At 35.2% G+C, this 24457-nt stretch overlaps 1 protein-coding gene across 2 annotated transcripts in view; it reads right to left on the bottom strand.

Moving 5' to 3' along the window:
* CTNNA3 (catenin alpha 3) overlaps positions 1 to 24457 on the bottom strand; it is a 1497017-nt gene that overhangs the window by 143157 nt on the left and 1329403 nt on the right. For both annotated transcript variants that reach the window (XM_028513307.2, XM_036026898.1), the window contains exon 14: positions 10 to 102. In XM_028513307.2, the coding sequence (XP_028369108.1) occupies positions 10 to 102 (93 nt within the window). The remainder of the gene's footprint in view (positions 1 to 9; positions 103 to 24457) is intronic.

Genomic DNA, 24457 nt, shown 5'->3' with positions numbered 1-24457 from the left:
GGGACATACCCGGTCCGTTTTCCCTTCGGTCTGAATGCTGGTATGACTGTGGACCTCATGATCCTCCTCCAGGTCTGAAACATCCTCCAGTTCCTCTGGGGTCTATAAAAACAAAGCAAAACATTGCTGTTGGGAATGCAAATTGGAAAACAGTATGGCAGTACCTCAGAAAGGAAGCATAGAGACCAATATGACCCTGTAATTCCACTCCTAGGCATACATCCAAGAGAAATAAAAATATATGTCCCCAAAAAACTTGTAAACAAATGTTCATAGCAGTATCAATCATATTAGCCAAGAAGTGGAAACAAGTCAAGCATATATCTACTGACAAATGGATGAACAAAATGTAGTAAATTCAACTGATAGGATATGTTTGGGCCATAAAAAGGAATGAAGTCCTGATACATGCTACAACATGGGTGAAACTTAAGAATATTATGCTAAGTGAAAGAAGTCAATCACAAAAGACTACATATTATATGACTTCCTTTACATGATATGTCTAGAATAGGCAAATTTATAGAGACAAGACTTTGATTAGTGGCTCTCAGAGGAAGGAGCAGGTGAGGAAGGAGTAAGCACCACTGCTAATGGGTACATGGTTTCTCTTCAGGATGACAATGTTCAGGAATGAGATGGTGGTAGTGGCCACACAATGCTATGAATACACCAAAAACACTGAAGTTTACACTTTAAAACGTTGAAATTAATGGTGTATGAATTATATCCTAATAAACTTTTAATTACATTTATTGGGGTGACATTGGTTAATAAAATTATATAGGTTTCAAGTGTACAGTTCTGGAATACAGCATGTATATTGCATCGTGTGTTTGCCACCAAAAGTCAAACCACCTTTTTCACCATATTTGACCCCCTTCACCCTTTACTATCGTAACCCCACCCCCCTTCTTCTCTGGTAACCACCATACTGTTGTCTGTGACTGTGTGTTTTGGGTTGTTTATCCTGTTTGTTCATTTGTCACTTTCATATTCTAAGAAATTTTGAAAGGAAAAGATGGCAAAACTGATCAGAAGGATTTTTTTTTCTGAGTGAGTAGCAATTTCATTAGACGGTATGTGATTATCACAAACCAAGGTGTTTATAGGCGAATGGAATAATTATCATTAAAGCCATATAATATCAAAATGGCACTAAAATTATTGAGAAATGAAATTTTCTAAGAATTTAATAAATAATTTAATATGAACTCCTGTACCTGTTATCAAGAGTTAACTTCCTTCCACTCCCTTTTTTCACTTTCGGATTAAACACCTCTTTGTTCAGAGGTGTCTTGCTTGGGAACTCCCTGGACTGGGGTGAGCTCCTCTGCCACGCCCTTCCTGATTCCCCTACTTTCACTATCATAGTGCTAACCTTACTTTACTGTATCATCAGTTGTTCAATTAGGCAGCCAGCTGTTGAACTGTCTACTCTGTGAGGTAAGGGCTGGGTCTGCCCTACTTACTGTCCTGTCACCACACCTAGCACGTACGTGCTTTTGAAGGAATGAAGCAAAATGATCAGTGGTACCCAAAAAGACGGGTAGACGTGAGCAAAAGAAAATTTAAAACAGCAACAACAGATACTTGTTCTAATACTTGTTTTAAGTAATACTAGAAATACCTTTGCTGTTCTTCCATCTTCTGTTTTCCAATGTAAACTGTGTTTTCTGATGTTAATTCTAGTTCAAGGTTTTTATTCCCTTCGTCTCAATGGGGCAATACTTTAAAGATATCAGTCCTTATTGCAAAAGCAAGTAAAAGTACTTAATAAGAATTAACTTAATTTTTGTCCTAGTTTACGGTCTCAACTTTAAACAGTGATTCCTTTGCTACAAAGCTCTGCCTGGTAAGAAATCTAAAATATAAACATTTATTTCATGAAAAACAAAAGCAAAGTGGAAGATCTTTTATATGCCCCCTACTGCTAAAGACTTGGAGAGAGGCAGCGCTTGCCTTCTTAGACCAGCTCTGGCTTCCCTCAAACCCTGCACTGCACATGGGGTGTTTGCTGATTTCCGGGGCAGAGAAGAGCTTTCCTGTCCCAGAGATGGAAACATAATGATCAATTCACACTGTGGAGCAATACTACTGACTTCATAACCACTAATGCTCTGAGATTTTTTTATCATCTCATGGATCTTTAACTAGCACACTCTTTGTTTTCTAACACTTGCCCTAAGCATCATCCACATCTTTGCATTTATTTCAATTTACTCCTATAATAGGATATTAACATGCCTCTTTTACCAAGGCTTCCAATATGCTGAGTAATTGTTACATGCATATTGATCTCTACATGCAGTCCTTCTTTATTGCCACCAAATGTAGTTGCAATTAAATGTAGCTGAGATCATAGGGCAATTTACTGTCTCTTCTTAGGTACTAATAACATGAGTTCACCACTAGGGAACTTCTACACAGTCACTTATTTATTATTATCCATTTCTGTACATCCATCCCACAGTATGCTTGAGAAAAGATCTTTGCAATTTCCCTCCTCGACACATCACCAGCCCCTGTGACATCTGAATAAATTCACTTGATCAAATTCTCTCTCTGGAGTTCTGTTTTACAACCAAAGGCTGTCTGGTGACCCTACTGTGATCTGTTCCTTATAAATGTCTCATATTTATTACTTGGGTCACACTCTATGATGTAGTGACAGATAACTTCATCATTGATTGCAACATTTTATTCGACCCCAACATAAAGTTATTTAACAGAAACTAAGAACCACTGCTGCTGTCAGAAGTCACAAGGACCATTTTGGTTGGTGATACTGCAGGAAGAGAAAAGCCTCCCGTTTATGCCCACAGACTTCTGTGCTTTTCTTTGTCTTTAACACTCAGTTTTCTTGCTGAGCCACCACAACTGACCTCTTCTTTTTGTGAACAAAACCAGTGGGGGAGTGTTCAAAACACTCGCTGGCAGCGTTCTGCATTCTGTAAGGCAAGCAGCTGGATAGCATTGAAAAAAAGTCAAATGTATAATAGTGTAGTTTAAGTAGAAACTAAGAAAGGAATATGAATACATTGCTTATGTATTAAATGATACATTAATTCCTTCAGGACTAAAGACAAATAATAATAGAAAGAGCAAATATTTTTTAAAAAGAGGAGGGAGGATGGGCTACCTAAATTGCATACTTACTAGAAATATCAGGGGGCACTTTGTAGAGTATATGACTGTTTAACCCCTATGCTGTACCCCTGAAACTAATACAGTATAATATTGAATGTAAACTAATTAAAAAATTAAATTTAAAAAACAGTTTGTTTTTACTCATCTGGTGACTTCAGTAAGTTAAATATCTGGAAGGGGTATGTGAGTGGAGGGCATGTGTGTGTGTTTCCAATCAATTTTTGTTCTGAGGGAGAGGAGACTCCCTTAGAGGCAGGGTCGGTCATGTGGTAGAAAGATCCTACCTGTATTGTTGAGAAATGCACACTTGAATTTGAATTCTGGTCCTTTGATTAGTCATTATGGGGCTTTGAAAATTTGTTTAACCATTTAAACTTTGGTTTACTTAGTGACACATTTTGGACAATAAAACCTTGTCCTGAAGTTTGTTCTGACATTAAATTGTACCAACATGCTTTAAGTAAGAGCCTGGCCCACAGATATAACTGGGGTTCAGAAAGTTTGCTTCTTACTGTTTATTGATTTTTCTCCTCTTTCTTTACTCTCCTGTCTTCTATCCCATCACAACATTTTATATTTTTTGATGAAAGTTTTGTGGAAATTTGGACAACTTTACTGTAACTCAAATTCATTATTCTGGATTGATATAGTACTTACTAGTTGCCCATAGTTATTACATTTGCCTGATTGGAGGTGCATGAGGTCACTGTGCTAAACGGGATTTAGTGAAACTCCACATGCACTGTGTTCTCCTAAATCCCCAATAAAGATGTTCCTTAATCTGATTTAATCACATGTTAGAGTAAAGGTATCTATTAAATTGGCCCCTGCAAAGATTCACTCTAACATAGATTCTCAGGAATGTTGCAAATTAACTCCTTTAAGCTGAGCTGTCTCAAGAGAAGATCAAGAAAAAGGTATCCAGTTGTTTCTGGAAACAGTGTTAGTAAACTCAGTAGTTACTCATTCATTCCTTGTACCAGAATTCAGGAAAACTATTTTGTATTTTGCTATTTTAACTTTTACTTATTGTCAGCCCTGGCTGGTGTAGCTCAGTGGATTGAGCTCGGGCTGGGAACCAAAGTGTCCCAGGTTCGATTCCCAGCCAGGGTACATTCCTGGGTTGCAGGCCACAACCCCTAGCAACCGCACATTGATGTTTCTCTCTCTCTCTCTATCTCCCTCCCTTCCCTCTCTAAAAAATAAATAAATAAAATATTTTTTAAAAAAACCTTTTACTTATTGTGAAGCCTAGGCAGCTCAAAGTGATTTGAAATAAGCTTAGTTTCCTCACCTGTAAACTGGCAGAAATACTACCCAATTTTGGGTGTTAATGTGAGGATAAAATAATAGGATGGACTGGAAAATTACTCAGTAACTAGAAAACACTGATGTTTCAATATTGTTTATGATTATAATTTTTAAAAGATTTTAGTTATTCGTTTTTAGAAGAGGAAGGGAGGGAGACAGAGAGAGAGAAACATCAATGTGCGATTGCTGGGGGTCATGGCCTGCAACCCAGGCATGTACCCTGATGATTACAATTTTTAGAAGATCTCAGTTTATTTATGCAAAAGAGGCCAAGAACAAGTATAGAAGTTGAAAATATTTAGGCTGAAATTTTTTATAGAAACTAGGACTTCAATAAACAGTAGTGAACATTAAACCTCAGTGTTACAGTAAATTGGTAGTTTTAATATATTACATATTACATATTATATATTATATATTACATATTATATATTATATATATATGAGATAGAAATTACTGCATTGTTAATTGTCTTTTTCCGTGTCAAGGAGCTCGATGTTTTCTATAGAATTAAATCCTTTAGAATCCCTAGTGAGACAGGTAAGTGATATCATTTCAACTACAAATTCACTTGCACGGACTTTATAAATGCTTAATACTGAAAGCTGAAAAAAAAGCAGTGATCACTACATGGTGAAAAGGAAAGGAAAGGAAGGGAAGGAAGGAAAGGGAAGGGGAAGGAAGGGAAAGGAAAGGAAGGGAGGAAGGAAAGAAGGGAAGAAGGAAGGGAAGGAAAGAAATTTTAGGACACTATCCTAAAATTTCTCTCAGAATTGGTGTTTTCCTCTCAGAATTAAGGTTGAATTTTAAATCATACACGTGATTTAATCTTAAATTATACTTCTCTGACTATCTGTCACTGGCTTTACTGAATCAAATAACCACCATAGCAATGTCACAGATGTCTAACACTCAGAGAAGCTGTTAGAAAGGACACTATATGGACAGTCTTCTGAAGCAGGAAGCTGGTATCATATGTTCAGTGAGATCATCCTAGCTGAGATGATAACAGAGGATGATTTTAAAATGTCAAAGTAGAGAGCCAAAATTAAAATACTTTAAAAAATAGGGATAGTTATATCAATACTACTACTTAAAATAATAGAAAATTAAGAAATGCCCCCATTGAGTTCACACACCTCTGCCCAAGAAACTGGAACTCTATCATTCTGAATGCTTAGAAACCAGCAACATTCCTGATGCATTTGCCTCTTTTCTACTCCTTAAACATGCCCTGTTCTTTCTACATCAAGTTCTTTGGCTCTTTGTATCTACTGTTCTCCTGTAATGCATGCTCTTCCTACAGCTTTCATAGGCTGGATCCTTCTCCCCACAGAAGCTTAGCCCTATCCAGTCTTCCCTGGCCAGTCTATCTAAAGGTAACCCTCTCCTCCCACTTCATCCTATTTTGTCCCTTCATATGTTTTCTTTTGGGTCTCTTATCATGATTACAATCCAAATTATACATTTTTCTTTTCCTTTTATTTGAAAGAAGATATGTTTTGGTCTTGCTCCATTAGAACATAACTTCCAGAGAAATAGGGTTGTTATCTGTCTTGTTTATCACTTTGAGCACCTGAGACAGCATATACTATGTCCTCAATAAAATTCCTAACTGGAGAGTGAAATCAATTATTTTATGACCAATAAATCACAAGAAGGTCATAAAAACACTTTTGAGCTGTGGGGTAATGTTTAATCCTTTGCCTTCTGCCTTCAGTACGTGTTGATTTAATCATTCCTTGACTATGTGAAAGTTTAAGGTAAAGATTCCTGGACCTTTTATTGAATTGGCCAGAAAGTTCATTTAGTTTTTTTTCTGTGTACTAGTGCTTAGTTGTCTTCAACTTCATTTGAAACAATTTTGATAGTCATATTGTGACAGCTGTCATATCAGTGTGCATTAAAAAAATCAAAATCAGTGAATTTTTGTGCAGCCATTTTAATATTGAAATGAAAGATAATATGAAACATTTCTGGCATATTATGCTTTATTATTTCAAGAAAAGTAAAAATGCAGCTTTAACACACACAAAAAAGATTTGTACTGTGTATGGAGAAGGTACTATGACTGACTGAACACATCAAAAGTAGTTTGAAAACTGTCTTGCTACTATTGACATTTTGGCCAAATAATTGTTTGCTGTGGGGATGTCTCATGCATTGGGAGATATTTGGCAGCACCCTTGGCCTCTATCCACTAGAAGCCAACAGCAAGAGATAGCCGACACACTCAAAATACCCAAATCAATAAAGTTATTGGTGAAAATGAAAAATGTCTTTCATTTTACAGAAAAAACTAAACAGACTTTTTGTTGGTTAATGCAATATAAAGCCTATGAAAATTAGAGACAATAGATTCTGAGCAGAGATTTTCACAAGCTCAAAATTCGTAGGCTTGGAAGAGAAGGAAGGCATGTGTATATTCCATTAGCAATGCAGTGTGGATATAAAAAAAACTCAGAGAAAATGCCATCTACCAAACCCAACCAGTTTCAAGTCTCACTGGGGTCCTATGCCACAAATTTTTCATTGAAACAGCAAGTAGTAAACCCCAAAGAGCTACATGTGCTAGCGCAGTGAGCTTCTCATTGACAGCCAGTGTAAGAAAATGACAAATGACTGGTGGTTCTCCCAGGTGCCTGAATATTGTCTCAGTGTAGATGCTTCTCAGCCTTGGCACTGTTGAAAACTTGCTCTGAATCATTCTGGTTGAAAGAGGCTGTCTCTAATATTTTGGAAGGTTTAGCATGCCCCCTAGCCTCTACCCACCACGTGTAGTAGAATCATCCCAAGATGTGCCCATCAAAAATATCTCTAGACATTTCCAAATGTTGGGGAGGAACAGAAACACCCTCTTTGAGGACTACTGCTCTAGAACCATGGCTCACAGGTCACAACACAGGTGGCGCAGGAAAGGAGGAGGCCCAGGAACTACGTTTGAATTTCTATGAACAAAGATAAAACTTAGTTGCCTTAGGAAACATAAAAATAGAGTAATTTTTTCTTGTACATCTGAATTCATGCACAGAAATTCATACTCCATATAATACCATTATGGTTACTCAACAGAAGAGGGCACTCTTTAATCATTTTAGTCTTAGCCAAACATTGGAAGATAATACCAAAAGATTTATGAACATAAAATTGCAAACTTGGTTGCAGCATGAACACCAGCATTTATTAAGCTGTTTTCATTCTGTTTTTAAAAAATAATTTACTTGCCATAAAGAAATTATTATGTAGAGATGTGCAGTGATAGTTCAAGTTTGCTTGATCAATAATAAAGATGCTAGAAAAATCAAGTGAAGTCATCTCGACTTTCATATTTGAGTGTCTTTTTATGTATATAAACAGGCTATTATTGTAGATACTGGACATCTTCACACAAATAAAACAATTCTTTCCCTCAAGAGAGATAAAAGATAAGGCTATAAGATAGAAATAAAAGACATTCTCAGAGTTAGAAGGTTTGAGGCTGAGATTGAATGGTGAGAGAGAGACATTTCCTTAAAAATTTCAGGCAGCAGCCCTGGCTGGCATAGCTCAGTGGATTGAGCACGGGCTGCGAACCAAAGTGTCGCAGGTTCAATTCCCAGCCAGGGTACATGCCTGGGTTGCAGGCCACAGCCCCCAGCAACCGCACATTGATATCTCTCTCTCTCTCTCTATCTCCCTCCCTTCCCTCTCTAAAAATAAATAAATAAAATCTTTAAAAAGAAAATTAAAAAAAAATGTCAGGCAGAAGATGGGAATAAACATGAAGTACCCCAAGGTAAACTGAGAAGGTATTCCTTATATTGGCTGAAAGTTGTTACATTTGTGTTAGAGAGTACATTAGTGCAAGTTAGAATACTTGGGTTTTCATTCTAACTTTGCCACCAATTAATTTTATGTTTAGGTAAATCTATTTTTTTCTATTTAAAAGGGAGATCAGCATTCAGTAAGATTTGATCATTTCTTCAAGTCCTTTGAGTTTTAGGGTTTTGTGAGCTGATGTTTTGACATAATATTAATTTGGATGATAGGTTCTTAGTACTAGGAAATCTCAATATTAGGGAAAAGCTGGTAAAAATGTGGAGTTCAGCTGATTGAAACATAACTTATTCCTATCATATTAGTCATATTAATTAGAAATCTATCATATTAATTAGAAATATGATTAATTTCCCAATAAATGTATCTTCTCCTTCTCACAAGGAGTGAGAAAGCTTCTAGTATTATTCACAGGTTTGTAACTTGAGTGACTGACTCATTGCCCAGCAGATATTAGGTGTTCAATAAAGGTAGTGTTTAGTGAATGACTATGACTACAAGAAAGGAAACAGAAAAGAAAATGAATAAAACTGCAAATAATGACATATGCCCCTATTTTCAACAATAGATATTGATAGATTTTTTTAATAATCTTTCAAAAAAATTCAAAACTCCCTCTAGGTACCTTTATCATTGTACGTTTCACAAGCTATTTCTTTCTTCTCTTCTAGTGTGTGAGACTATAACACCATATGAATTATTCCATATGATGAAACTGAGGTGCCTGGGTGAGTATTATAACCCTTACAAGCTACAGCAATTGAAATATAGTTTGACAGAGTTAAGTTGCAGAATGTAAAATATATATATATACCCTCAAGTAAAAGAAAAGAATGTATCTATTATGTACAAAAGGATGTGATAAAACATGGAGTCAAAGAGGACAACCTGGGCAGACAAATCCTGAGCCTGTAGGACATAATTGTCACAGGAGATGCAACCCTGATTCTTAGCAATTCATGTATTTTTTTATAAAATAAGTTTCTATAAGTTTGCTGCTTCAAAACCTACCCAGGCGGACAGCCATCAAATAGCCAATCATTTGATGCCCTATGGTTGAGTCTGGATTATGATGTTGTTTATCATAAGGGTGATCATTATAATCACTTAAGTTTATATAAGGCCTTTCCAAAGACTGAAGCAATGATAGAATCACATAGGAGAGATCATATTTTGGCCACAGTCCCTCTATCAGAAGGGTTGTGGGCCAACATGCCTCTGCTCCTAAGGCACCGATGGAGGCCGATGGCTTTAGAAAAGCACACAGCAAATCAGCAAGAGGGTCACAAATGAAAGTGGCCTTTCGATATCACTGCACTTATTCACCACTAATGACTTGGTGATCTAGCTCTGATTCCCAGGATGGCATGTCTAATTCATGAAAACTGTTATAGAAACTATTCCAGCTTGAGGTTTAAATAAAGATATGAAAGATCAATGAAACTATGAAGAATAGGATTTGGATGAAAGCATATTTTTGGAAAGCTCAACTAGTATAAATATCCAGACCCAAATCAGGATCTTGACACTTTTTTTTAAACAGAAAAGTGAGGTAATCATTTTAAATTGATGCCTTAATAGAATTCATGAACAATTCTGTCAGATCATTCCACATTTGTTTTCTTATTCAATGCTAACAATAAACCTAAAGAGGTAAATTGTCATCATTTTAATTCCATAGCTGAGGAAACTGAGCTTTATAGAACCTGTCCAACATCACACAGCTAATAGAGGGTTAGTGCAGGGGGGGACCCAGTGCTCATTTCTGAACAGTGTGGCGCAGTAGTCACAAGTGCACGCTAAATGTGGGAGTTAGGCAATTAAAGCTCAAAGTCTTGAAAGTGAGCTTCAAACAGCGTGAATACAGCCACAGAGCAAGGCAGGTCAGGTATTCTGGAGCTTTGATCAGCAAACACAACACCGGATTGGTCATTAATCTCCTCTTTCCCATTCCAGATATAATTTCTGGACCTCAGGAAACATGGGACCACCTACCTTGAAGGATACATTGTCTTTGAAAACCAAACTAAAAGACATCTTGCTTATTTCACAGACTGCACCCTGACTTTAAGTTATACTAGGCTTGAGGTGGTTTCAGTTTTGGCCCTTTAGAACAAGCAAAAGTATGCCAATGGATCTGCAAAAAGAAATGCTCCCAAGTTACTGCTTTTCTTTTTGAAGTTCTATATGAATTAGGCTATACTAATCAGCAAAACTATTAAATGTGTTTTGGACAGAGCTGTGAGTTTATATCCTATTTCCAAATTATAAGCAGAAAACCTAAGGTAAATAAGTTGCAAAAGTTCTTTATTAAGGCAAGAACAGTGGCAGAACATAATATAAAGGTTGTTTGACTGGATACTAGGTCAAAAATGCTGCCCTTAATAGATTGTGATCTCATTGTGGTTTTAATTTGCATTTCTCTCATGATTAGTGACATTGAGCATCTTTTCATATGTCTATTGGCCACCAGTATGTCCTCTTTGGAGAAGTGTCTATTTAGGTCCTTTGCCAATTTTTAAATTGGATTGTAGGTTTTTTTGGTGTTGAGTTTTATAAGTTCTTTATAAATTTTGGACATTAACCCCCTCTTAGATGTATCAGTGAATATGTTCTTCCATTCAGTGGGTTGTCTTTATTTTGTTAATAGTTTCTTTTGTCATGCAAAAACTTTTTAGCTTGATGTAGTTCTATTTGTTTATTTTTCTTTTGTTTCCCTTGCCTGAGGAGATATATCAGAAAAAAATATTGCTACAAGCAATGTCTGAGATTTTACTGCCTATGTTTTCTTCCAGTAATGTTATGGTTTCAGGTCTAACATTTAATTTTTTAATCCAGTTTGAATTTATTCTTGTGTGTGGTATAAGAAGGTGCCCTAGTTTTATTTTTCTGCATGTATCTGTCCAATTTCCCAAAACACATGTATTGACTAAACTATCTTTAGTCCATTGTATGAGTCACCTCATACTGACCAGAATGGCCACCATCAATATATCAATAAAAAAGTGCTGGCTAGGATGTGGAGAAAGGGAAACTCTTTTGCACTGTTGGTGGGAATGCAAACTGGTGGAGCCACTGTGGAAAGCCATAAAGGGATTCCTCAAAAAAATTAAAAATAGAAGCCCTGTGACCCAGCAATTCCCACTTCTGGGAATTTATCTGAAGAAACCTGAAACACTAATTTGAAAGAATATAATCACCCCTATGTCCAGTGCAGAATTATCTGTAATTGCCAAGCTATGGAAGCAGCCCAAGTGTCCAACAGTAGACGAGTGGATATAACAACTATGGAACATTTATACAATGGAATACTACTCAGTCATAAAAAAGAAGAAAATGTTACCCTTTGCGACAGCATGGATGGACCTGGAGAACATTATACCATGTGAAATAAGCCAATCGTATAAAGACAAATACCATATGATTTCACTCATATGTGGAATCTAATGAACAACCTAAACTAACAAGCAAAACAGAGACAGAATCATAGATGGAGAGCAGGATGGCAACTATGGTGCGGGGAGGTTTGGGGGTAGAGAGATTGAGCAAAAAGGAAAAAGGACTCATAGACACAGACAACAGTGTGGTGATTGCAGGGGGAGTGGAGTTTAAGGGGGGTAAATGGTAATGAAAAACATATAATTAAAAAAACAGCTTGTGACCTCAAGCAAGTACTTCGCCTATTCAGAGCTCAGCTTCTTCAGAAGTAAATGAAAGGACTGAACTAAATGACTTATGAGATACCCTTTAATTCCCCATTCATTGTATAAATCTATTGCAGGTTTGGATACAATGTATGAGGAAAGATAATATTTGTTTAAAAAAAAACACCTTGGGATTAGCAGGACACCCTTCTTTTGAAATGTTCAACACAATCCTAGATCACAAGTCCCACTTGGATTGTTAACCTCTCAAGGGGTGAGAAAGAACTCTTGGCACTTGTTTTGTCAGGGAATACTTAGAACAATGTGAGGGCCCTTCATAGGCAGTGACGTAATTGATGACACCACTGAGAATTGTGGCAGGTCAATTATTGTCATTGCTCTATGAGTGAGAGGTGTACTGTTGCTGGAGACAATGTGATAATAATAATAAATAACAGTAGCAGTAGTATTAGAGGTGGGATGATGATGGTAGTGGCAGCAGTAACAGTAGTAACAGAAGCAGTAGTGGTGGCAACATGACTAAAACCGTACCCTGACCTTCCACCTGTGGGCACAAACACTGCCACTGTAGGTGTCAGACAAACTCTGCTCCGCTTGAGTGCAGAAGTCTCACCTTCCTTACTAAAGTCTGTGCCAAATAAACTTTATGTGAATTTGTGTTCTTATTCTTAGAATAGACAGCTAAAGAGGGTGACCTAATATTAAATATATTAATTTTTTAGAAAAGCTATTTTATAGATATTAAAATAAGAGTTTCAGAGATTTTCTAATGAAAAAAGTGTACTTAATACACTTTTAACTGAACACATACATATATATACACATATTCTAATTATAGAAAACATGTTGCATATGTATATGAAAAAGAGAGCTGTAGAATATTATATCTTGTCTTCTTTTAATTTATTTGTTTCTAAGTTTTTACAATATATATTTATGACTTTTATCATGGGGAGAACAAGTAATAAGTACTACAAAAATCTGCTTAAGGATGAATGCACCATTACAAGGACATGTCAGCAGTAAAGAAAGAGCAAAATTGCACAACTTACTGCAGGGAGCAAAGCTGGCCTTGTCACATTGCAATAGGTCTATCAGTGTGGCATGATATTTAAGCTGATGTAGACAGACCAGAGATTACAAAGCGGAGGGGAAAATTGCAGTGTACATCTCCATTATCAGAGCAAACACTGAAGAAGACTGTGAGAGCAGAAATGGAGAAATTCCCCTTACTCAGCCCCATGCTCATTCACCAGGTTGCTTGGTCTCCTTTGTAACTCTGCAGATCTGTAAAAGCAGTTGCTTCATTATTTCATGTATAACATTTTCAGTGTCCTGGAAAGTGATTTTATAAAAGTGTTCTTTAACAAAGATTTTAAGGGAAAGGAAAGTTGTGTTTTGATTTCCCAGTAGGGATTATTTTTAACCTGCAGGAAATCTTTTCCTTCCATAAATCGTTAGGTAGTCAGGTGTATCAATGGCCCTAACCAAATTCATCTGTCTAGATTTGCAAAGTAATCTCAGGCACAATAATAAAGGAAAAAAAAATACGCCTGCTGTGTTCCAGTCACAGATATTATGTAAAGCTAAACAGGATGTCCAAACCTGACACTCCTATTTTAATGAACTAAAAAAAAAAAAAAGAAGTTCCATATTGCTGAGGAGATGTTGCACTGTAAGACGGTAATTCAGATCTATATTAGACTTTTGCATATATTACTCAAGGTTGCTGGATTGAAGTTTGCTTTATGAGACATAAAATTTGCCTACACTAGCAAAATAAAGTAGCTTAAGTTGGCAGCTTATATATAAAATAGAACACTAGAATGACACAAAACAAATATTTGGGCAAACCCTAAGCAAGAATTATGTTCTCTCTATAAAGGGATTTTTAAGTCTCAAAACTAAAAGGCCAATTTGTAGAAGTAAGTGAATAGTCCTTGTTGAAGATGTGATCAGATGCGAGTGGCTGGGAACCTGGCTCACAGCAAGTGTGCCTTGCTGTTTCTACACAGACCTGTTCCCATCAGTGGAATCAACACAAGTGGGCAAACATATAAGGAAAATTAGATTAAAAATGTGCATGTGTTCCTTGACATGGTAAACACATATATGCCATAGAATCCAGACACTTCACTCCTACATATTTATGCACGAAGAATGAAAACATAGTCACGCAAAGATGGGCACAAATAGTTAGAGCAGCTGGATCTGTAATAGCCAAGTAGTGAGAGAGACTCACCAGGGGAGTTATATAACTGTACGTCCACTTAAACAATTATGGATACAAGTAATCACATGGATGGATCTCAAAATAATTATGCCAAGTGAAAGAAGCCTAATCATACCTACTGTATGATTCTGTTTATACAACATTCTAGGAAATGCCAATCAATCTTCAGCAACAGAAATCAGATTGGTAGTCATTTGTGTTTGGGGAAGAAGTGATTATATTATTCAGACAAGGATTTAATCTCCAAAATATATAAAGAACTTACACAACTCCCCTCTAAGAAGACAAACAACCCAATTAAAAAATGGGCAAAGGACTTGAACAGACACTTCTCCAAGGAGGATATACAGAGGTTTCAGAGACACAGGAAAAGATATTCAATATCGCTAGCTATCAAAGAGATGCAAATTAAAACCACAATGAGACACCACTTCACACCAGTCAGCATGGCCACCATAAACAAAGCAACAAACAACAAGTGCTGGAGAGGTTGTGGAGAAAAGGGAACCCTAGTACACTGTTGGTGGGACTGCAGACTGGTGCAACCACTATGGAAAACAGTATGGAATTTTCTCAGAAAACTAAAAATGGACCTGCCTTTTGACCCAGCAATTCCACTGCTAGGATTATATCTTAAGAACCCTGAAACACCAATCCAAAAGAACCTATGCACCCCAATGTTCATAGCAGTGCAATTTATAATAGCCAAATGTTGGAAGCAACCTAGATGTCCATCAGTAAATGAATGGATCAAAAAACTATGGTACATTTACATAATGGAATTTTTTGCAGCAGAAAGAAAGAAGGAGCTCCTACCCTTTGCAACAGCATGGATGCAACTGGAAAGCATTATGCTGAGTGAAATAAGCCAGGTGGTGAAAGACAAATACCATATGATCTTACCTTTAACAAGAATCTAAACAACAAAACAAAGAAACAAGCAAAATATAACCAAAGACACTGAAATAGAGAACAGGCTGAGAGTAACAGGGATGAGAGTAAAAGATAGAAAATTGTACTGCAACAATTAAAATAAAATTTAAAAAAGAAAGAAAAAAAGAAGTGATTATATTATACAGAAACACTGGTAAGTTTTTGATTGTGATGTATGTTTCTTGTCTTGATTGTAGTATAACTTCAGGCTATATTCGTGTGCCTATAAAACATACTGAACCATATGCTTTAATATGCAGTTTATTAAGTATCAATTTTACATCAATAATGCTGTCCAAAATTTGCAGTTAATGATTAAAATGCCCATGTGCAAACATATTACAGAAAGTGACAATTGTTTGCTGTAAATGGGACCATGTGGTGTGAAGTTCTGGTTGAACAAGTATATGAAAATAGTATTGAAAGTTCATTTTTAACCAATTAATATTCAATATTTTTGCTATTTAATAAAATGGATCTTAATTCATTATAACTACATATTCACCAAAAATGTTTAAAGTTTTCTTATTAATATTAATGTTAAGTGTTAAATTATTATAAAAAATGAGCTTCAGGTTGCAAACACCAGAGGTGCTTAAAGATAAATAAAACATTAAACTTTAGTGAAAATAAAGAAACTGGAGTCTTTTCTATGTGGACATCAGTGGGAAATGACCACTGATAAGAATAGCAATATATTATAACAGCAATGTGATTTTTCCATCATTTAACTGTATTTATAAAAATACCAAACCAGGCTTTATATATTTTTACTACATTCAAGGTATGGTGTAAAACAATTTAGTTGTAAAACCTCTTTCCAAAAAGAAATTATAGAATGCTAATATTAACAATACAAAAAGGGAATACGTAACTATTCTGACTAAAGCGTAAAGCTGTGAAGCTGGTATGTGTGCGTGTGTGTCCATGATATGAAGCTGGATAGTCAGGTCATGCCCCTGCTCACCTTTTACTGCAGTTCAGCAAATAACTTCACTCATGCTAATTAACCAAAAACCACCATGTAAGTTCCCGTCTGCTATCACCTTGGGGAGTTCAATCCTCCACATTTCACCAGAAGTTGGTCCATTTCAGTAAGGAATTGTCAAACTCCTGGTTAAAAGTGCAGAATTAAATATAATTACAAATACCTACAATTCCTCTTGTATTGTGACTAATGTGACTATATCTTTAGTCGATTTTAAAATAACACAGTAAAGTAATAAATTAGCAATAACAATTTGTCATTGCTTTACTCATGTGTTGCTCTGTCCTATCTTTTTCAGTAACTTTCCTCTCACTTATTACTCCCTTCTGGATTTATCTAGAAGTAGTCTTAGATGTCACCAGCCCCAAGCTCTGCATGTATGGATAAAAATGTGATTTTTAAAAGTCTACTCAAACTCTCTTTGGATGAACAATATTAACATCATCTATTTACAACATGGAAGATGTGTGTTAAATAAAACTAATAATAACTATATACTAAGACCAATAATTTCTTTTATAATCTGACCAAAATAAATTGTAAGCACTGTTCAGATAAATTGATATTTCTTACTTTTCAATCTCACCTTTTATTCTTATCTTTCTGCTTATTCAAAGTAATTTAGTATGCCAATATTTTATTATTAACATTGTTCTGTCTTAAAATTCTCTTTTCTTTGCAGATCTTATCCATTATCCAGTAACCAGAAATAAAATGTAGTCTCTGGAAAGGAGATATTGCATAAAAATTAGTTTTACAATGAGAGAGAGAATCTTGGGACAGGATTGTAACAATGTGGCGAGATGAAAAAGTAAGCCATGTTCTGTCTCAGAGAACTTTCAGGTTTCGTTTGATTAACTTCAGTGACTGTTGTGTGTGTGTATGATGTTATTCTTTGTAAAACTGGAGATTTCAAAATTCAAATAGAAAAAAATTAAAAACAGATACAGATTGTATTCAGAAAATATTTATGGAATACTATGCATAAAGTATAGCATATTTGGGTTATGACAGTGTCATAAATTACATGAGGACACTGTCTTCTTTTTTAGATGAAGATAAACTCCCTTTAGTTAGAAATCTTAAACAAGTAATTTTCTGTTTTTTTCCTTGTATTTTATTTTATATTTACTTTTATTAAATTTATTAGCATAACATTGGTTAATAAGATTCTATAGGCTTCAAGTGTTAACAGGTTAATAAGAGTCTTTAGGTTTCTATGACACATGATCTGTGTAATTACATTGTGTGCCCACCACCCAAAGTCAAATTATCTTGTCACTATTTTGTCTCCCTTTACCCTTCACTGCCCCCATCTCTACCTCACCATCTTTATGAACTTAATGCAACATAATCTAAGTTCTGAGTTTTAGTCAAAATGTAATGAATACTGAAATATATTATTCAAATTCTTCTATCAACATACACTTTTATTTGTATAATGGTAAGCTTTTTTTAATAGTTTTTTTATAATTTTTTTAAAGATTTTATTTATTTATTTTTAGAGAGGGAAGGGAGAGAGAGAGAGAGAGAGAAACATCAATGTGTGGTTGCTGGGGGTCATGGCCTGCAACCCAGGCATGTACCCTGACTGGGAATCGAACCTGCGATGCTTTCGTTCGCAACCTGCGCTCAATCCACTGAGCTACGCCAGCCAGGGCAGCTTTTTGATTCATACAAAATGTTATGTTTGATTTATTTTGCTAGACTCTACAAGCTGTCCCTTATTATTCTCTCACTAATATTCACATATTGTTTTAGCTTACTGCTAAAGTCAACAGTGCAGTGTACCTCAAGATTTTCCAGGATAAAACTTTTTTTATTCTTTATGTTATTTAGACATCTTTTGGTCCTACTTTAAGGGATCCAGGTGGCTCGTGGGCTGCATGTGGCCCAGGATGGCTACGAATGCCACCCAACACAAAATTGTGAATTTACTTAACATTATGTGATTTTTTGTGTGTGTAATTACATATTGCAATGTATTTATAGTGTGTCCCAAAACAACTCTTCTTCTTCCAGTGCGACACAGAGATGCCAAAATGTTGGACAACCCTGGATCTCAATATAGCTTTCACCTAAAGATGGTATTTATTTATTTATTTTTAGAGAGTGGAAATGGAGGGAGAAAGAAATGGAGAGAAATATCGATTGATTGCCTCTCACACCCACCCCCACCAGCTGGGTACCTAGCTAGGAATTGAAATGGTGACATTTTTGTTCATAGGCTGGTGCTCGATCCACTGAGCCACACCAGCCAGGGCAATGCAGCTTTCACTGTAAACCTCATCTCTGGAATCTTTCATAATGAAGATAAAAGCCTCTGTATCATATATTTAGCTGAGTAAGGAGCAAGTTCGATATTTGTGGGCTAGAAATCAGAATAACTAGGTTCCTGTAATTACTTTTCATTCATTCACCTTTTTATTTAAGAAGTTTTAATTAAAATGCCAGATACTGTGGAAGTTGCTAGTTATAGAATGACTAATAAAGAACAGATATTATACCAAAGGCATCTCCCCATCTAATGGAATGATAACATTTATTTATTCTGTGACTCTGAAAAAGTTATTTGGTACTTGGTCCCATGCACCATAAATTAAAGAGAGCTGTCCCTGCCTTCTCTATGTAATCTTTTACCTCTTCTTCATGGAACATTATTATGGCCAATGCAAATGATAGATGTAGATTGCACTCTATATATACGTAAAATCAGGTAAATTTTCTGATTTTTATGTAACACTAGTTTTATAAGGTCTCTTTCTCAGTTCAGGGTTCTCACTGAAATTTTTTCTTCTTTCCTCAAATGGCAGTATAGGAAATAAATTAAGCCTCTGCCCACTGGAATGAAAAAAAATATTAAATTCTAATCCTGATATACCACATATTAGTGTATGGCATTGGGAACATATATTATTAAACTACTTCAATTTTGATATACCTATTTTATGGGATCATTATAAAGAATATATAAGGGAATAATCTGTAGTACTCAATCTAATGTCAAGAACAGAGGACACAATTAAATATTAGCTCTCATGTTACTCTAACATATGTCAAGAAATATTAGCTATTATGTCTAATTAATACTATTCTTGGAATGCTAAATAAAAAATATCAGACCAGGAGTCAGAGAATTTATCCTGGTTCCATCTCTTACTGATCATGTTATTTTTAACTTTTAGAGACTAGATTCCTTATTCTATAAAATGAGATTCATTGTATTGAAAATGCCTGCGAAGTCTACATGAGGAAGTTACATTAAAACTATTAAAGTATGTTACAAAAGTCAATTTGAGGGCAGATGTGAATATAGTTAAGAAATTATTAAATAGCATTACTTTTTACTTTCACTCACATTTTGTTTGTTAAATAATTAAAAACAGGAAAATCAGTTCTTAAAGAATCTAAGTTTGGCTCAAAAAGATAAATTTTGAAATCATTTAAAAAATCAGTAGCCTCCCCTCTAAGTCAGACGAGAGGACAAGAAAGGAGCAGAGCCCTGACATGAGGTGGGAAGGGGTTCAGAAGGAGGCATGGGAAACATCTAGTCATCAGCTGAAGCAAACGAAGTATATAATACAAGCTGTGCAAATAGCCCAGGTGAGCAGGCCAGTGACTTTCAGACATTTTGTGTTTCTCTCTATGGAGCACATTTGCCATCTAAGACCTAACTCGGATACCCTATATACATAACCTGGCACAGAGACACAATTCACCTGAGGCGAGGTGATTGGAAGCCTTGCCCACTGAAGCCCTCTTTTCCACCAGCATGGAGGCCCCTGAGTAACTTCTTGGGAGGATTCAGTAAAACATATTAGCTTGAGAACTTGAGGTCAACAGTAAAATTATGTCAAGTTTCTTGATTAAACAAAGATCTTTATTAGCCTTTGGCCTAATTTTGGTAATTCACAGTTGAACTGTAGAATTAAAAAAACACTAAATTGTACTGCTTATAAATCTCTACACCTAATTTGAAGCACTGCTAGTTACAGCTGGATCGAGGGCTGTGTTTCCTCTACACTCTATGACTTAAAAAACTCTCTAAAGTTCTTTGCACTTTTTCCTCAGTATATGTTTATGCAACACACACTCATATACACACAAGTGCACACATACATTATATAAACTAGCTTAATATGACTTTCACTTGGCATTTCACTTCAGAAGAGATCAATACTTTTGGAATGATCACATGGAAAAAAGTTGCTGAGGTTACAAACTCTGAAATACTTGCCCTAAGACAACCAGGGAAACTGTGTCACAAAAGAATTTCATGGCATTTTGCATCTATTCACAAATTAAAATCTATTACATGTTATAGTCTTGTTTTTATAGAATGAACAACATAAATTATATTATCAACTTTAATATTTTTGTTGCGATAACTGCCCAGAATGAGACTTTGAATTAATGTTGAACATGGTACCACCCCTCTTTCTGTGCCAGTAACTTAAATTCAGTTTTATTTCTGTCAAAGCATCTCCTCCACATGGCAGATCCCTGGTGAATTCTGATTCTTCCAAATGAGACATGGTATCAAGAATGGATCTAGGTGTGTTCATTGAGGCTAAGCTTTCATTGTTTCAAGACTTTTTAGTGGATGGCGCTAGAAAATAAATTATTTTCAGAGATTATGACTCCATACTGATAAATACAATAGTATATTTAAAAACACACCATGGCAAATGGGGTTTACTTCATAAACTTAACAACACTCCAATGCTAGAAGTTCCAAGAAGATAACTCACCTTATTACTTGATAAAAGTGAAAAACATATGATTTCTCCAGATACACTGAAAAACCTTTGACAAAATTCAATACCTTTCCCTAATTAAAACATCCAATATATAGAAAATTATGGCTACTTCCTTAATGTGCTACACCCACGTTGCTCTAAAGCTAGCATGTCAGTTAAAATTACCACAGGCATTCCCATTAAAATTAGAAACAAGGTGTAATGTCAACTGTTTCCATTATCTAACACTAAGAAACAATCATAATTATTAAGGAGATCAGAAATAAACTATCTCTATTTGCAAGTGACATGATAATATACATGAAAAATGAAACATTTAAACAAACCAAATAAAACTAATGAGACCTCTGGTTTAAGTTGTGACATATAAAGCACTTAGAAGTTGTCTTCAGTATAAGATAAAAAAACCAACTAAAAATGAATGACTTTTCTTAGACCCATCAGCAAATTGAGGTCACAACACAAACTTCCACTCTAAAATCTGTAGTGAAAGGTAAATAATGTGAAGAGAAACACAACAGAGATAAACTTACCAGGAGCAGAAGTAACTAGAGCCATAAACTTTTGGAAGGCTTAAATGGTAATTTTTATAAATTGTTAAAAGCTGAGTGTGAACCACTATGAAACTGAGAAATTCCCTGTGGTCATGGCCTTAGAGAGAGACTATACTTTCAAGAGTTTTACCTGCAGAAACCCCACCTACTTCTTATTGAGAAGATTAAAAAAAAAAAAAAAACAGACAAAGAAGCTTCAGGTCTCTAGGAAGTGATGGGAAAGAACAAATATTTTCAAGTATTCCTACAGCATTCTCTGTCCCATAGGCCTCCTCTCCAGGTAAAAAAATACTTTACCAGGTCCTTATCTACCTCAGGAGAAGTGAAATTACTCAATTTCAGAGAATTTATGAAGTTCCTATCCCAAGTGAAGGCCACTAAAAGGTGTATCTAATCACAAGAATATAAAATGTTTCCCTTCCCCCGTATTACCATCACATTAAAACAAAACTCCAATGTAATAACAGTGGATGAAGCTATAAAGAGCTGCAAAAGCAGGCTCTACTTATTAAAGAGTTTTTGGGGAAAACCAAAGACAGTAGAGGAGACAAAAACAGGGACACACAAGAAACCAAAGACTCTGATACCAAAACAACAAACGGACAAACTCCCAGGCAGATTAACATAAAACTTCTCACTAAAGACTTATTTACTTCAATTCCTTACCCATGTATTATATCCAGTTTTCAAAAAAAGTGATAAGACACACTAAATGGTAAATCAAAAAGTCTGAACAGAAAGCAAGTTTCACAACCAGATTCAGATATGGCCCAGATTTTAGAATTATACACAATTTTAGAAAGGACTCTTCTAATCTAAAAAGTAAACAAATACAAGAACTGGCAGGTATTGTAAGCAGAGAGATGAAAACTGAAAATGGATCAAAAGGAAATTCAAGAATTTAAAAACAAAAGTGAAGAGTTCCTTTGATGGGCTCATCACCATTTTAGGCATAGCTGAAAAAGATGAAAATCTGAGCTTTACGTATGTCAATAGAAACTTCCCAAATTGACACTAACTTTAGCTGAGTTCTGGTAACCCACTACCATTGGACCAGCCTAAACTTCCCAAATTGAAATGCATTGAAATTAATTGAAAAGAATAGGACAATTTAAAAAGAACATTTATGAAATAGGATAATTAGAAAAGATATAATAAACAGATACTTACAGAAATAAAAAAGAGAAAATGGAGCAGAAATACCTTAATAAAGGCCAATAATTTTAAATAATTAATGAGAAATAGTAAACCACAAACATTAAAGATCAAGTAAGTTATCAAAAGAGTATACCTAGGCATACCCACACATATCATATTCAAACTGCAGAAAACCAAAAGTAAAGAAAAAGATCTTGAAAAAAGCCAGCAGAATAATATCTATAAAGGAGAAAGCATAAAAATTATAGTTTACTTTTAATCAAAAACCTTGCAAGGAAGAAATGAAATGTTTAAAATCTTTATAGAAAAAAAGCAACCAGCCTAGAATTCTATACACAGCAAAATTACTCTTTAAAAGTGAAGAACAAATTAAAAATTTCTCAGACAAAACAAGAAATTTGTCACCAGCCAATCCCCCCTTGAAGCAATGATAAAAGAAGTACTTTAGGGAGAAGAGAAAGTCTAAAGAATGAGCTTCAGACAAAGACTAGATGAAAATAAAATAAAAACCATTTATTTTTCTTATTTTTAGCTTATTTACTGTATAAAGTTTGTTCAAAATAATATAGTTACAATATGTTGTATAAAAGTAGCTTATGGGAGGAATTGGAAATACTTTGTTAAAAGATAACTCCACTAGCTGTCATGCAGTATAGGGTTATGTGAAATTGGACTTAAATTAATTGTAAGTGTATATTGCAAACTTTAAAGCAACCACTACATTTTTTGGAAAAAAAATATATATATAGTTAATATGCTGACAGAGTAAGAGGTAGGAATTATTCAAAAGACAGATAGGCTCATCTTTACAATAAAATGTTATTCATAAACATAAAGAAAAGAACTCTCAATCTCTCAACCTTTGCAAGGACATGGAAAGATTTTAAATGCTTGTTAGTTAAGTGAAACAATCCAATCTGAAAAGGCTACTTTCTATATGATTTCAATTGTATATTACTCTGCAGCAGCAAAATCAGAGAAACAATAAAAAGATTAGTGGTTTCCAGGAATTCAGGAAGAGGATGGTCAAATAGGTGAAGCACAGGGTAATTTTAACACAGTGAATATATTCTTTATGACATTGTAATGGTGGGTACGTGACATTATATATTCATCAAAACTATATAAATTTATAGCACAAAGACTAAAGATTAAATATGCAAACTTTAGAAAATAATTTAATAGGTTGGGGGATCCCAGAAGGAATGAAGTGTATGACAAGAGTACAGGGTAGGGCAAAATAGGTTTACTGTTGTTTGTATGGAAAATAATACATGATTAATGAATAACACAAGAGTAAACTCTGTATTGCACATACTCACAACTGTAAACCTACCTTTGCCCCACCCTGTATTTAACTATATTAATAGGATCTCACTGTAGATGGGGTTGGGAGAGGTGCTTGCCTAAAAAACTTCAGATATAAATATAATCTATAAGAATAAAGTCAAAAGAACTCGTAAATAAGAAATAACCATTGTTGATAAAGCTGTTTCCCATCAGGGACAGGTTAAGAATTCTGACGCTGAATAGTTGGGTAAACAAATGATGATGATAGGAGACATGTTTCTCACTGGTAGAGTGTGAGCTTACAGATGGACGAGAGGAGGAAGCTAGAAGAATCCGTATGGTAACAAACTGTAATTAGAGACTAATGTGTGAACTCCTGTTTAACTAAGCACAGGTATAGATGGCTACATATAGAAATACACACACACACACACACACACACACACACAGATAAGTCTACACAAATACACCTATTTTCTTCCTCTGTCAGCTGAGAGTGTCTAAGAGAAACGACCTTAGTAGCAAAGAGCACACTTAGCACCCATTATGGTTTCTAATGGTTTCTTCAGGAAAGGTAGCAGGACTTCTTGAAAAATGG

The sequence above is a fragment of the Phyllostomus discolor genome, chromosome 5 (genome assembly GCF_004126475.2).
Source record: "Phyllostomus discolor isolate MPI-MPIP mPhyDis1 chromosome 5, mPhyDis1.pri.v3, whole genome shotgun sequence".
In the NCBI taxonomy this organism is placed as follows: Eukaryota; Metazoa; Chordata; class Mammalia; order Chiroptera; family Phyllostomidae; genus Phyllostomus; species Phyllostomus discolor.
This window is presented reverse-complemented; position numbering and strand designations above follow the sequence as displayed.